The 15,572-nt window shown below is 50.2% G+C and overlaps 1 protein-coding gene across 1 annotated transcript; it reads left to right on the top strand.

The window, feature by feature from the left end:
* The first annotated feature begins 9,270 nt into the window (after positions 1-9,270).
* Positions 9,271-12,763, top strand: LOC144157036 (uncharacterized). Its single transcript, XM_077688403.1, has 3 exons — positions 9,271-10,114; positions 10,189-11,259; positions 12,753-12,763. Exons 1-3 carry the CDS (start codon positions 9,271-9,273, stop codon positions 12,761-12,763), a joined length of 1,926 nt encoding a protein of 641 aa, XP_077544529.1.
* The last annotated feature ends 2,809 nt before the right edge of the window (positions 12,764-15,572 follow it).

The following is a 15,572-nucleotide window of genomic DNA, read 5'->3' as shown; positions in this document are numbered from 1 at the left end:
AGACGCAGCATTTCCCCCTCCCTGTTCTGTGATTCCCCTGGGTGCCCCCGAGTGAACGATTTGTGCTGTCTGTACTCAGCCTGTCAGTTTGTGTTGATTGCTACCAAACGAAGCTGCGAATGCGTGAATATACCGTGAATGCTAGTAGTGGTGCGATCTCCCTGTCCGATTAGCTGTCTGACATACCTACATACTACTGCGACATTTCAAAAGAGACTTGCAGCCTGAGCTCAGCGTAGATCAGCCATGCCTGTCTCTGGCGTTTGCTGTCAGACAAGGAAGAGCGGAAAAGAGGGCATCTATGCGCTCATTCCTGCAAGGTCAGTAATGTCGTTATTTTATGCTTGTTGTAGTTTCTACCTTTATACCACTGTGCTGTGTTCCTAAAGCTGCGGGAATTCTTGTTTGCGTGGCCGCCGCGGCCTCCTAGCTGTCATTCTTGTTCCCGTGACGTTAACAATTCATGTATAATCTTGAATTCAAATTAAGCGTGCATGCGCTGTATACTTGGACGAGGAACAGAGATAGTGGAAAAAAACAAACCAGACGTTGGCGCGCAAACCAGCACCTGCTTCGTGTAGCCAACGTTCCCGTGGTTTTGTCTTTTCCCTTGTTTCTCGTCCAGGTATGCAGACAACGCTAAATTCAAATTACGATGCTATGTCCCCACACACTCCGGCCGCAGTTTCAAGCGCTTCATTGTTGTTCCTTTTGTGTAGGAGCCCATAACATTGCTCAAGTTTGATCGAACCGGTGGCGTGTACTCCCCGAGCGCAGTCCTGGATGTGTGAAGTGCAGTGCCTCGAACTTACGTAAGTATGCTTGTGTTTGATAGCGTTAATCTCGCGAGTAGCACGCATCAGAGTTCTAGCTCTTCGGGTAGTTCAGTTGCGTTGCGGGAGATTAATGGGAAACGTCGGTTCTGTACAGCCAGCGTAAGGATATCGCGGTCAAAGGAAAAAAAAGCGTGAAAACGTGAGCCAACAAAGACGGAAGAGGGAGAAAGAAAAGATAGACCAAATGACGGCGGCAGAATCAGATCGTCCGAGGGGCTGTGAAGGAACCATTTTGGGCCCTTTATGAGGGAGGAGGCCCCAGGAGCAACTGTCGTGAAGTGTACATTGAAGGTGAATGGAAGAAGCTGCGTATGGGACAAATAGTATGTGGCAGGGCATAAAGCCACTGAAAATTTGAATGTGCACAAATAACGCGTACGGGCAGGAGGGACACACCACAACCTCGTCAAACAAAGGGTGACACCCACACTTTTTATAATGTGCAGGAAGCTTTGCGCCCGTTCAATTCGTTATCGTAAACAAATGCTCTCCGAGATGGACGCTTAGACAGCGTCCTGTCTGGCCCCCATACACGGACTTACATGGCAACGGAATACTGTAAACCATGCCAATCATACAATGAACTAAAGGCTGCGAATAGTTAACACTGCACTCGTTCCTCCCTTTCCTTCGATGATCCTTGTTATTAACAATGCGGCAGAGATAGCCCACTTTTGCTTTTGCAGAAAGCAACACACAAAACGATGCTCTATGTGTTCTTTTTCTTGTAGTGGGTTGTCCTGTATGGTCTTATTCCACGTCGCCATCTTTTACGCATTCTGGTTTTTAAAGATGTATTATTAGATTACCCAACTTTTAGTTGTGCTTACTCAGCATTTAATCATGCTCCTGCAGCATCTACATAGGAGGGCTTCCAGTAGAAAAAAAGAAGTGCCTGGACCTGGCCCCTACCATATTGGTGCAGGGCCTGGAGGGCAAGCCTTGGTCTACATCCTTTCTGGGTACCCATGGAAAGCAGGTGAATGCCTCCACAAGTGGGCTGTTTTGTGTTACACTCGAAATTAGCAGCAGTCAGACTGTCTGCTCACAGAACACCCTGGTAGTATGACATCCAAATATGTAGCTGTGACCTAGTTACTGACGGGAAGGCTCAATAAAAAATGAACTGCCAATCTGTTCAAACGACAAAAACGGGGGATGTGAAGCTTTCCAAAACAAAGTTCAACACCAAATTATACAGCCCAGTACTGAGCACCTGTTCCTTATCGGGATGGTCTGCTTCACTGCAGTTGTGCTCTCTAGAGCTTTACTGATGCAGGCAATCCATGACCTTCCGTAGTGTACGATCATTGTCGTTAGATGGAGGTGTACATTTTCTGTGTAAATTTCTACGTCCATGCAAATCCAGATTGCTTCGACTATGCTGGAATGGCGCAGTGGGATAGACGTCAGCTTCATAACATGAGGGACCCAAGTTCAGTTGAGATCATGGGATGCGTTTTAATGTTTTTTCACTTCACCCATGATCGTCATTATCAGAAAAAGTTGGCTCTCCTGCAGTGCATTTTGGGTGGACTACAGACGCATCAGGGAGAGGCTGGAAGCTTCACTTTAGTAAATGAAACTGTTCCAAGTACAGTATGTGTGTGAAGCCTAAGCATTGTACATGAGCCAAGCCAGTGAGCAGTCCTTATTGGTTAGATCCTTGTCAAGAAAGATCACAAAAAGTTCAATGTGAATCTCGAAGCTTCCAAATTTGTCAAATCTAAATGTGACATGTTATTGTACCAGTCTCATGCTCAGCTGAGGAATGGTAGACAGATGGGGGCAACAACTGGCAGATAGGGCCATTAGCATGCAGTTCATGTGCCTATATAAATATTTTAAAAAGTACTGGTACGATATTTTTGTGTTACATTTTTCCCATTGCTATGGCTGCCAGCAGCCCAGGAATCATAGAATGGAACATTAGATGGTCGACTGCAGGGTAAATGGTCAGGCCAGGCTCATGGTTGCACGTGCCTGGGCCACACGATATCAGTCCCAAAACTGTGACATGATACACAAGGCAGTGCAGCGTGCGCCATCAGCAGCCGGTGTGTTGGTTAAGTTAGAGTGAACTAGAATAAGGGAGTGTCCCGAGCGGCGGCGCCGAGCCACTCCGGTTGGCGTCGACACCGCGAGGTGGCGCGACTGCGCCCTTTCGCAGCTGGTCTGGCGCAGTGAGACTGCGCGTCTGGCCTTGCACTGTTCTGTTCTCGCGTTCTCTTTCGGTTTTCAGAGGCATTCAGAAGCTAAGCAAGATTCTAAACGACCAAACATGATTTTTGCTTTACTTACTCCTGCTCCAGGTCGAGCACAAGAACTGTGGCCTCGATGTGGTAGTCCGTACTGGTTGCAGGCACCTTAGTTCCGCTATCCGCGATTTTGATTCACCTCGAGCTTTATATCTCGCGCGTGCGCTTCTGAATGTCAATGAACTGTCACCTGTGTTCTCCGCAACACGCCGAATACTGCCTGACGAACGATAATTACTTTTCGCGAACTGGCAGGTGTTCAGCATGGACCGTTAGGCCCTGCACAGGGCAGAGCATCGCGGTTCTAAAAACACATCATTGCCCGTATAGCAGCATTTAAGAGCGACAAATTTTTTAGCCGAAGTGTTGCAGTCAACTCTGATGTATTATTTATTCGGCGCATGTGCGCAAATAAGCACGTTGACCCCCCCCCCCCCCCCCCCCCTCAATCTCCTAAAAGGAAGTTTAGACGCGCCGCAAAGCACAAAAACGAAACTAACTTCTGCTTGCTTGCCAGTATGCCATGGTATGGAGTCCTTACGATTTTTCAGCGATCAGATCGGTGCTATCATGGCGAAAGGCAAATTATTTTGTAGTTGTTTATTTGTTATAATTACTAGAAAAAAAGAACAGTACCTAACTAATGTTAACACTTACATGCAATGCTACATGTTAAGCAAAGTTGTGTACAGCTAATGGCCCAGCTTCACCTGTTTTAAACCCGATTGTAATTTTTATCATATACATACAGTGAACGAGATAGAACAGATTACGTTTCAGTGTGCTGTCACAGTTTCTTTCGCAATTTGGTCCAGTCCTACGGGCATTTACCTAGTTTAGCATACTTTGCAGATTGCCGTTTTTTTGCATTGCTTCTGCTGATGATTTTGAAGTAGAAGTGAATGCGGGTCGTGAGGTAAAACGCACCTCTGCCGCAACAGCCTTACAATGATCACTGCACCCAAGTTCACACTGCTGCTTAGCCTTCACCACACTCAAAATGTAAAGGATGCTATCCCAATGAAGCTCATCAAGAAGACTGAAGCATTCAGTGAACGTGTTCTCCATGTTTAGCGCAAACCTGTGCAGAACGGCCTGTACACAAAGTGGAGCTCGCACACTGCAGCCGACGATTCTGTGAGGGGCTTGTCCTAATAGTGACAAATACGTTTCCCCATCCAGTCAGGATGCATCTGTTATTTCCCACACAATTCGACGGACAATGTAAATTCTGTACTCAACCAGGCACTCTATGGCACATAATATGGGAGTGCGCCAAGAACCCAGACCTCCCACCTCCTTTTCGTTCCCCTACTCCTGAGCAGTGGGAGATACTGCTGTCCAGCTCCCTCCCTCAAGATCAACTTCTCTGGTCGAGAGGGCCAGTCGAGCCGGGACGGCACATGGTTACCTGAAATGAGGAACCACCCCACCTAAAAGCTCGATACAAAAAGTTTTGTCTCTCTCTCTCTCCTGCCGGCGCAAATTGCGCTTCCACTTTTTTCGAACCTCTTCGTCTCATGGGGCGGCAATCAAAGACGCCTTTGGAGCGCCCTGATAGCCGGCGTGACAGCCTGGGCAAAACAGTGCGCATCAGTCCTTCTTTTCGCCGTCTTCCTCACATGCTGGTCCTTGACGAAATGCACTCTCTCACTGTTTTGAAAAACACGTCAAAACCACCGCACCAATTCAACCGAACGCACGTGCACCCACCGCCTTCCAAGTTCTACGTTTCGTCCGGTCTGATCGAGGGCTGCGGCGACAGCGCGGGCGCCCGGCGCGGCTGACCGGCTGCGAGATCGTGCACCAGCGCCACTAGCCACCCTAGCGGTGGTCGACGGCGCGCGGCACGCCGAAAGCAACGCCGTCTCCGCCCGCTCGGGCCACTCCCCTATTCTAGTTCACTCTAGTTAAGTCACTGGAGCCCTGATGTCGATAGTTTGGGGCGAACTTCATGGCGATTCAGCCCACGCGTCTTGCTTATGCCAGTGTCAAAAAGGTATTTATTCTGAGCCTTCTGACGCATGCAAACATTCCAACTGATTTAATATATTATACTGAACGGTTGCTGTTAAAATCTTCATATACCAAGGAAACTTTTTGCATAGTTATCTCAGCTTTGATATTTCGTCTCAGTACTCCTTTAAGTAGAGCCTAATCAAGTTATGAACGTTTAATAGTGGTGCTACTCCTTAAGGTATTTTTTAGTTGTTTTAAGCTGACGGTTTGAGTTTGGAGTTAAGAGAGGCCGTAACATTCTGGCCGCTCATTTCTGCCATCAGTATTTGTAAGTCGTTCTTCAAAACATTTTTTGTTCTGCACTTCTCTGAAATGTTGAGGACACCTAACTGAACTTAGTCATGATTAAGGCATTATTGTGCAAAGTTCAAGCAATCTCTACCCTTGCACTCACCTGGCAGAGGATTACCCTTACATCAGAAAGGGTTTTGTTTTACTGAGACTTTCCCACTTAGGACCACCATAGAACTTGCTGCCCACAGACAAGTGCTCTCCAGCCGAATCAGCCTTAGGTGTCACAGGAGTGAGTGTAAGAACATTAAAATAGTGTTAGAAAAAAGCACTATACAATAGCTATCTTTTTTGGAACGTGTTAACATGTCGACCAACCTCATGGCGACTGTGGAATGTGTTTGTAGAGGGACAGAATCAGAAAAATAGAGACGAGCAAGTAAGTCATCGTTGCACGACAGCTTCTGCGACACCAAAGTTGCCTGCAATCAGTGGCGGTCCCAGGGAAGGGGGGGGGGGGGAAATGCCCTGCTCCCTGTCCCCCCCCTTTCCTCAAAGAGGTCCTCAGCTTTATACTTTTCCTTTTTTAAGAATCCCACTTGTGCGAGGTTGCACACGTGTTGCGACCGTTAAAAATGCGGTCTCGAGCCAGCCGTTGTAACGCCTAAGGGGGGCCAAAAACCACTGTGCCGCTAAGTGATTGTGCGCAAGCGGGTTGCTCCGCATCCGTGCGCATGCCGGCACGGTTATCATCTCCGAAAAACTGGTGCAAAGAGGGGAAAAGTTCTTTATTTGCCGTCCCCCCCCCACTCCCCCCCCCCCCCCCCCCCAAAAAATAGCCCCCTCTAAAACCAATCTCTGGGACCACTACTGCCTGCGATTTCGTGCAAACGAAATTGGATATCAGATGTTTAGTTTTATTGCTTGGTTCAAAGAGGCTGATATACATAATTTTGAGAAAGCTGGAGTTGGCCATGTTTTTATTTGTATTAGGGTTTTTTGTGCAAATGTGCCATTTTGTTATTAATTTTATAAATTTATTAACTTCTACAGGAACGTTAAATTGTAGAAGTAGTTCCATGTATTTGGTGTTTTATGTTTATTTATTCAAGCTACCCTTATGGCCCCCACGAGCATTAATGAGGGGTGTGGTACCTTAGCACATTTAATGAAGAATAATAACATCAGAGAATACTGCCAAGTGTGTACAAGAAAAAAATACAGCAGAAACGTCATTGTCCATACACATACTAAAAAACGTACATGCAAGGAACACAATAATAGTATACTGTGTTTAAGCTATTTGGTTATTTGAATTTTGAATGGGAGGCTCCTAATGAAATATATGTAGTGCTTGACCAGTTTTCAAAATGGTATTTCTTTTTTACTTTTCAGTGACAGAGGTCTCAACGAGCATCTGGATGCACCTACAACGTTTGGCACCTCTGATATCTGTCGTCTTCTATGGCTGTGGAGCTGGGAATGAATAAAACTAAAAACTGTCTCCTTCATTTGGTATATTCCTTTTACATAGTGCTGTAACGTGGAAATAGTGGAAAATAATGTGGAGGACAATACATGAGCACTTGCACGTCATCGTCCCCTGGTCTCTTATCTGGTATTTATGCTGCAGTTTAAACAACGAACTGCCAGGTAGCCAACATTCACAGCCATTTCAAGTTGTATCTCTCAAGCTGAAAAGTATAATTCATTTGTCCGAAGAAGGTTTTAAAGGTCTTCACAAGAGCAAATGATTAAAGATTGAAATGCTACACTGCAGGTTCATTTACAACAGCAGGTTCTAAATATTTTGCATATTTTCATATCTTCACATCTGCTCTTGAAGCCTGTAAGTTGGAAGCAATTTAATTCTTCCTCTACATCCGTCACTACAAAGAGCTAGTGTCATAGCAATCAAGCATCTTGCAATAACACAAACTTGTTTAGACTTAGAGCCACTAAATAAGCTACGCTACCATCTATCGCCAATCAATTGTGCATTTTGGAATGACCAGATCTGGAAACTGATTTGAAAGGGCAATATCTCATCCTGCTTTTTTTTTTAGTTTAAAAGGCACACTGCACAAGGGAAAGTGCTATTGCGATTACTGTTCTCCCCGGCCGGTACGCGCGCGCGCTTCTAGGAAATCTCGCAGTTCTTCACGGAATTTTTATTTTATTTTCTCATCGTTCTTGAAATAAGCAAGAAACTTAAACGCAGAGGTAATTCAGTGTCGGAGAAATAATGAAGAAGGCGTCCTCTAAGTCGGATGATTTGTTGGTGCGGCGCAGTAGTAATTTTAGGGCCACGCAGAGGAGAAAGGAATGTTGAAGTTTTTAAAACTAAAGGAACCAGCGCAGGACAAACTCGGGGCGATACCATGGACACGGTTAGGCAGGCACGCTCCGCACTCATAAAAAAATATCGTCAAGCAAGACACCCGTCAAAACTGAAAGGAAGCGTCAGTTCCAGCCGTTTCTTGCGTCGTCTGCTGCTAGACGCCGGCACTCAGCTTCTTAGAAAATTCCCTAGGAGGCAACGCGCGAGGCCACAACAAGCCTGCTCGCTGCAGCAACAAATTCCCTGAATGTCCCTAAGTTTTGTCCCCAACTGACAGTGGTTTCAGGAGCCAATCAAAACGTGGAATAATTTCCTCCTTTTAGCCGCATGCGGCGCCGCCTCAAATCGTCCACAAAATAATCCTGAGCATTATCCTGTGGTCTGGTCCACAGAATAAACATAGAGAAATGAATAAAGCTGAACACTATCCTGTGGTCTGGTCCACAGAATAGGCACTGCGATTTCTTTCCTCCTTTTAGCCGCTTCGGTTCTGCGTCTACCTTGTTGCGGGTGCAACGTTTATTTCGGTCGAGGTAGGTCGCATCTTCGACCCGCTATTGCCTTTACGTCCGCGCGTGAAGTCTCGCTTTTCGCTCGCGTCTCTGGTTACGGTAGCACGTTGCTATGCGACAGTTCTTTTAAGAACTCGATAGCCAGAGCGCGCGACATGGCTACGAGCGGCAGCCTGCCGCCACCCTCGACCAGCGCGCTTGCGGCACGCGCGCACCTTCTCCACCACCGCACGAACAGCTACAGCTGTCCCCGCAGCCTGGCCAGGCTCATGGCCTCCCGCGGGACCATCCTCCAGCAGCAGGAGCGCGCACAGCAGATCGTGTCGCAGCGGTGCGCCTACTCCTGGGAGACTGCCACCAGCACCTGAAGTTCGGACCACTACCCCATCCTGGTCACTCCCAGGGGTGACCGCAGGCGAGCCGACACCAGGGCATACAGCGTCACCAGCTGGACTACCTTCCGCAAGGAGGTGGCGAAGTGCCTGGAGGACCCGCAGGTTGACATCCTGGCAGCCATTGTGCGGAACGCCGACAAGGCCACGGTATGGGGAGAGGTACCCCTCTGCACGGCACTGCCAGACCTGGAGCTCTTGCGGCTTCGGGCTCGCCGCAACCAGCTCCAGCGGCGGGCCATCAGGAGCAAGTGCCCAGCTGACTGGATGGAGCAACGGCGGGCAGACGCCCAATGCAGACGGCGGGCCCGGCAGCGCCGCACGCAGGGCTGGGAGTCTCTGTGCTCCTCCATGGACTCCCGCAGAGACCCAGCCAAGGCCTGGCGGGTCTTCAAGGCCCTGCTGCACCCTGCCACCACCAGCAAGCACCCTCTGCAGTCAGTCGCCATTACCATGGGCATCACCGAGGAGGCCCTAGCAGAGCTCCTGGCGGACCAGTTTGCCCTGTCGGCCTAGGCCCCAGCTGCTCCTGTCCTCCTGAACCCAGCCCCAGCCGTCCCACTTGACCCCTGGGCGGTGGCCCTCTGCTCGGCAGAGCTCACCCTGCGAGAGCTCCGGGCCGCCCTTGGTCGCTGTCCCAAGCGCAGGAGTGCTCCAGGAATCGACGGGGTGACCTACCAGATGCTCCGCAACCTGGACGTCACCAACCTGGGGCCACTCCTGCTGCTCTTCAACCGGGTCTGGGCGACAGGAGTCCTGCCGCCACCCTGGTTGGTGGGACTCATCTCACCGATCCTGAAGGTTGGCAAGCCCCCCACGGAGCCTGGGTCCTACCGACCGGTGTCCCTGACGTCCGCTGCAGGGAAGCTCATGGAAAGCACAGTCCTGGCCCGCCTGCAGTGGATTGCCGACCGGCGAGCGGTGTTCCCAGAGCAGCAGAGTGGCTACAGGCAGCACCGCTGCACAGCTGACTCGCTGGGGGACTTCGTCTCCATGCACGAGCAGGCCTGCCACACAAGGGAGGTGGCCTACCTGGTGCTGCTCGACATGAAGGCGGCCTTCGACACCGTCCCCCACAGCGCCATCCTGGGGGCCCTGGACAGCATGGGCGTCGTGGGGCACCTCAGGAGCTACGTGCAGGCATTCCTGTCTGGCCGGACCCTACGGGTGAAGGTCGGCCGGGCGACAAGCAGCCCACGGAACGTCTGCTCTGGGGTGCCCCAGGGGAGTGTTCTGAGCCCGTTCCTTTTCAACTTGGTGCTGGCTCCCCTCCCTGACTGCATTCCCACTGGGCTCCGGTATCCAGTGGATATAGCAGTCTACGCGGACGACGTCGCCATCTGGACACACGGGCCTACCAGATTGGGCAAGCACGTGAGGGCGTGCCTGCAGAAGGCGCTGGGAGCAGTGGCTGCCTTTCTGTCAAGCCGTGGCCTGCAGCTCTCGGAGGCCAAAACGCAGGCCATGATGGTGCACCCGAGAGGCGCCGGGGCCCGCAGGGCAACGCCACCCATCACCCTCAATGGCCAGCCTCTCCCATGGCAGCGCCAGGTGAAATATTGGGGCTGCTCATTGACTCCCGGCTGTCATGGCTGCCAGCTGTGCGGGCACTGCGGCAGCGCACTGCGGCGGTGCAGCAGGGCGTGCGGAGGCTGTTGGCACGAGGCAACGGCTGCTCCCACCAGGTTGCGCAGCGTGTCTTCCACAGCATGGCCTCCTCGGCTGTGCTGTACGCGCTGCCCCTCGCCAACCTGAAGCAACTGCGGTGGAAGGCGCTTGAGCTCGACCAACGCCAGGCCATCCGGCTCTGCCTGGGCCTCCCACGCCGATCTCCTGTGGCGGCCTCGTACACCGAGGCAGCCACTTGGCCAATTGAGCTACGGGCCTTTCAGGCAGGCCTGCGCCATATTGACCGCCTGCAAAAAAGCCTGGACGGGGCCGCCCTGCTGCACCGGTTCCGTGCCTGTCCAAACTCCCAGATGGGCATGCTGCTACAAATCTATGAGGATGACATCGTGGTGCCGCAGCGACCCCCTCTCCACCACCCGGGCACAGGAGAGGCCCTAGACATCAACACCAAGCTGCCTGGGGTGCGCAGCAAGAGGGCCACTCCGCACCAGGCCATCTACCAGGAGGTGGCTGCCCTGCTGGAGAACAACGCCAGCCTCCACGTCTTCACGGATGGGTCGGTGCTCCCCCGCACGGGCAACGCGGCAGCCACCTGCACTGCCCCGGCACTTGGCGCCAGCCGGGTGTGCCGCCTGCCCTTCCCCGCCTCGTCCACCACCGCGGAGCTGGCCGGCCTGCACCTGGCTGCGGACCTGCTGCTCGAGCGGGCAGGCCCAGACTGCAAGGCCCTCGTCCTCACTGACTCCCGGCCAGCCCTCCTGCGGCTGCAGTCGGCTGACCAACCGGGCAGCTCCAGTGGACACGTGGAGCAGTCGCTGGTGGCAAAGCTGCACGCGGTGGCCTCTCGCGGCTGCACTGTGCAGCTACACTGGCTGCCTGCCCACATTGGCATCCCGGGCAATGAGGCGGCCGACGCTCAAGCCAAGGGTGCCCACCAGCCAGGGACCCCCGCCTCCCAGGACGTGACGGCGTTTGACGCCCCATGCCAAATCCTGGCCCGAATGGCCCTGACCAGACACCCGGACCCCCGAGTAGTTTCTGGCCAGGCCCCGCCTGTTTTGCCAGGGCGCCTCACCAGGGACGTCCGGAGCCTGCTGCTCCGGATGCGCCTCAACTGTTGCGAGGTGGCGGCCCTGCTGCACCACCAAGGACGACGCGCCTCCCCCGCCTGTGCCGACTGCCCCGAACCCGAGACGCTGGAGCACCTGCTCCTGTCCTTCCCCGAGCACACAGCACGCAGAGCAGTGCTGCAGGCTGCACTCCAGCGTCTCGGACGACCCAGACACAACCTGCAGGACCTGCTGTTCCCGACGGGTCCTGCCAGCTCCCGTCGTGAAGTGTTCCGCCACTTCCTGGCATTCCTCGAGGCCACTGGACTAAACCAGCGCCTGTAGCTGAGGCTACTGAACAAACACTCGCGCCTAACACTCGTGCCGCTGTCGCCTATGTAATGACCCTCCCCCCTCTTTTCTTTTTCTTTTCTTCTCTCTCTCTCTCTCTCTCTCTTCTGCCTGTCTTTCTCTTTCACGCCTTTTCTATTCCACCCCTAACCTCCTCCGAAGTCTTTTATCCCCTCTTCCCCTCCCCACCGCACTGGTTTGTATGCAGGTGAGCTCCCTACTGAGCTCAATAATATCCCCAGTGCACTTTCCTTTCCTTTCTTCCACCAAATCACTTCTCTCTCTGCCTTGTTGCCATTTTATTTCGTATTTGTGTAAAATATTTAAAAGTATAAGTTAAAAATAAAATTTTTACCTTATTTTAATTATATCTCAATACATTTTTAAAGCTTCATTGTTATTGTACACCATTAAGGACGCCTGTGAACTTTTTACGAAACTGATTCAGCCGATTCAGCCATCTCAGTTTTATTAACATGGCCGCCCACGGATGGAAGTGTCGCACATTCCTTCCTCCGTGTGTTGCGCCGTGCTGCCGGAACGTCATTTCACAAGGTAACTACTGCAAGTCGTAACCACGCAGCGTTTAAACCCTTCCAATGCCCTTCTTGTGTTTTATGCATGATTTCTTGCTCCGTGGTCGAACGCTGGTGCTCAGTGCGGAAACGGTCGAAAGACTTCTCCCGGGGTGGCGGGAAAAGTTGCTTTTTGCTGCAGTTTTTTCGCGTCGCTCAACTTGTTTTGTGCTCTCAGCTGTTGGTTATTTTACATGACTTTATAATACAACTAGTGTAGTAGGGGCATCACTGCAACAGATAAAAAAATACAACTAGTGTAGTAGGGGCATCACTGCAACAGATTAAAAAAAACTCCGCAGATGCCGGAAAGCCGAGTAAGGACAACTCTAGACAAAGAGACATTATTGGGCCTCATAGTGTCACTTACTAAAACTTTTAGCGTAGCTTAGTCCTTGGTTCTAGGCCTCAATCATCAGTCCCGCGTTACCCGGAACGAAATCACTCATTTCTCGCATGTATTTAGATGAAACCCCGTCTCGGGTTGTCAACACGTGCGACAGTCCAGTGACAGTCCTCGGTACTGACTGCGTTTTTTCTTTTTATTTTTTTCTTTCAGAAATGGCATAGCGCAGGCATTATGCGTTATAATTTACGCGTTTAACATTTTTCACGTAGTAGCATGTCTGTGTGTGATGTGCTCAATTTACTCAGCTCGCGTGATCGCCTGCCCGTGTATGTGCTAATGACTGTGCTGCAATCTAATGCCCCTGCTACACTAGTGTCCGAATGTCATTTGAACCCAACGCCATTTGACTCAAATGCCAAGTTGTGCTGCTACACTAGGTTTTGAAATGCCATTCGGCTCAAATGACATTCGAGCCAAATGAGCACCGAGAGAGAGACATTTGGGATTGGCAACGGCTGCTGCCACGCGTGACGTCATAATGACGTCATAACATTAATAATTGTCATTATTTTGTGTAGTGTAGTCCGAAATACACATTTTTTTTATTTGCAGTACAAAATAACGCACCATTGAACTGCTAAAACTTTTCTAAACAAACAATTTTTGTTCTTGCGGGAGCAGCCGGCGATGCTGCTGCTGCCGTATCGCGTACATGGAGTCTCGTATCCGAAAACGTGACGAAGCTCCGATTTTCTCGGGCCGACAACGTAGATAAACCGGAGTTCATATTGTTAGAAGCACTATCTGAAAACGTGAGAAAGTTGCTTGCGATTATGTATTGCGTGGGGACCCAGCCAGCCTTTCCAGACCGCAGCAAAATAGCCGCTCTCGAGTAATGTTGACCTGTGACCGCTTGGTTATGCTTGGTGTACGCCGATTGTACCTGCGTACAGTTTCAGCGTACGTGAGACGACATCGCACAGCCGACTGGCCCCGTTCGAACAAGCTACGTTCCACACAAGAAAAGACACCGTCCGAGCGTAATTCTGTGAACCTTCCGACGCATGTCGGGGCGGCGGCATCTGCTATCAACAGTTTGCACCACGGCACGTCCAGAATGCTTAAATGGGTGACCTGGAATCGCGGTGTGTATTCTCGAAATGAAGACAACTTAGCAGCTCCAAAAGATAATCAGAATGTACAGTGTCGAGGACGAAGGGAAGTGGTGGCAACCGTTTTTTCTAGGCACATGTGCGCATTACAATTACAGACAATTGCGCCAAGAATAGGAAAGGTAATCTTTGGTGTCCCCAGACTCCCCACACATGTACCACGTACGTACCACTACAGTAGATCTTCTCTTCTGAAATATTAGCAAGGAAAACTTCCGAAAATCGGGAAGTTCTTATTTTCTAGTGGGCGAAATTGTAGCTTAAAATTTGTTTTACACCCACGATACGTTTTATGAGCAGAAACGTCTTGTGAGCATGCGCCACAAGGATCATAACTGCGTGATATTCAGCGCTTAAAAAGATTTCCTAGTAGAAACCAAAGATTTCGTAGTAGAATACATGATTCTACAACAGTTTAGGATCTGCGACCTTCAAAAGGTAGACTAGCTAGACGCTTCATCTCATAGCCACTGCACTGGTATAACTTTCACGTCTCACTGTACCGTGGTGTACGCTATGTTGGCCAGACTTGACTGAGTCCCTCATCCAAAGGAAGTTAATTCAGGGCACACACCCAGACGATAGGGTCAGAGAAGAGGCTGTACAGACGGTAATAGGAAGGGTGTACGCTTGGCCGGCCATCATGTCTAATACACCTACATGCAATCCAGCATATGAAAACCTATGGGTTCTGCACAGGCTCAATAAGCAACGTCAAAGAGAATCTTAAGATGTGCCTGGAACGTGAAAGCATCTACGGATTGTTTGTGTAAACAGGTATAAGCAGCGAGCATGCTGCAAATGTAATTGATAGGCAAACGTCAAGGCTGTCGTAGGGCGAATTTAACAAAAAGGAATGCTGAAAAAGACCCCAATTTCAAACTACATTGATGTTATATGTGCATGCACTATAAACACAGTCATCAGTGTGTTAACTGTACGTAAACACTCAAGTGATATGATCAAATGGAACTACAGGCCCCACTACAATCGCCCAGTTATGTTTCTTTGCAGTGGAATAGGTCGGTATCTGTTAGTCGCACAAACCAAATTCTCTGATGGCATGGAGAAATAGCTGGAAAGTGGCTATGGAGCTCCAGCTGCTTTACACATTTTCTGTAATACCAGTTATTTGTTTGAAGTTCGCAATAAAATTGATGTCATTTGTTAGTCTTTTTAATTAATGAACGAAAATTTTCGTGGCCACAAAACAGTGGTCGATAAACAAATGCTCACTTTCTTTGGTGGCTTGTAACGATTCACTAGAATTTCACATGGCCAACCCAAGGAATCCATGGCTCGTACACTGCAGGGTAGTGCTAGTCTCCAAAAACACTTGACAGGACGACTGAAAACTAGCGCGGCCCACAGGCTCCATAGGTGGAAACCAGTAGCCCACCCACACAGTGCCATAAAACAGCTAATGATTGGAGTGAGTCTCTGCTAAATATTAAGCTGGTTCAAAGGGTAGGTTCGCATTGATAGATTTTATGCCATCGTTCACTGTGCGTAGATTAACTATTTAATGGGCACAATAGTCATTTTTGTTATTTCGGACAGTTCTTGAAGGGTTGCCTAAATGTTCTTTAACAAAACAAAAAGTGAAAGCTCTCAGTTAGGGATTTTAAAAACATTGTTTAGCCTCTCCAGCAATTGTCCCAGCCTGAAGGACCTCGGCTGATAGTTGGTGCCAACTGTCGTCCTCGACGCTTGCTAGCTCCCTGACCAAGCACATGAATGCAGTGACTAAGAAAGATGGTGACCAAAGTGAGAAGAGAAGGTGGATCCCGCACAACAGCCCATGATCATCTAAACACCAGAAAAAAAGCGCCGATGACTCACAGGCCACGACTAGGGC

The sequence above is a fragment of the Haemaphysalis longicornis genome, unplaced genomic scaffold, assembly GCF_048455015.1.
Source record: "Haemaphysalis longicornis isolate Haplotype H1 unplaced genomic scaffold, Haemaphysalis longicornis Haplotype H1 scaffold_1, whole genome shotgun sequence".
Taxonomy (NCBI): Eukaryota; Metazoa; Arthropoda; class Arachnida; order Ixodida; family Ixodidae; genus Haemaphysalis; species Haemaphysalis longicornis.
Note: the sequence above shows the minus strand (reverse complement) of the source record. Positions and strands in the feature narration are given on the sequence as shown.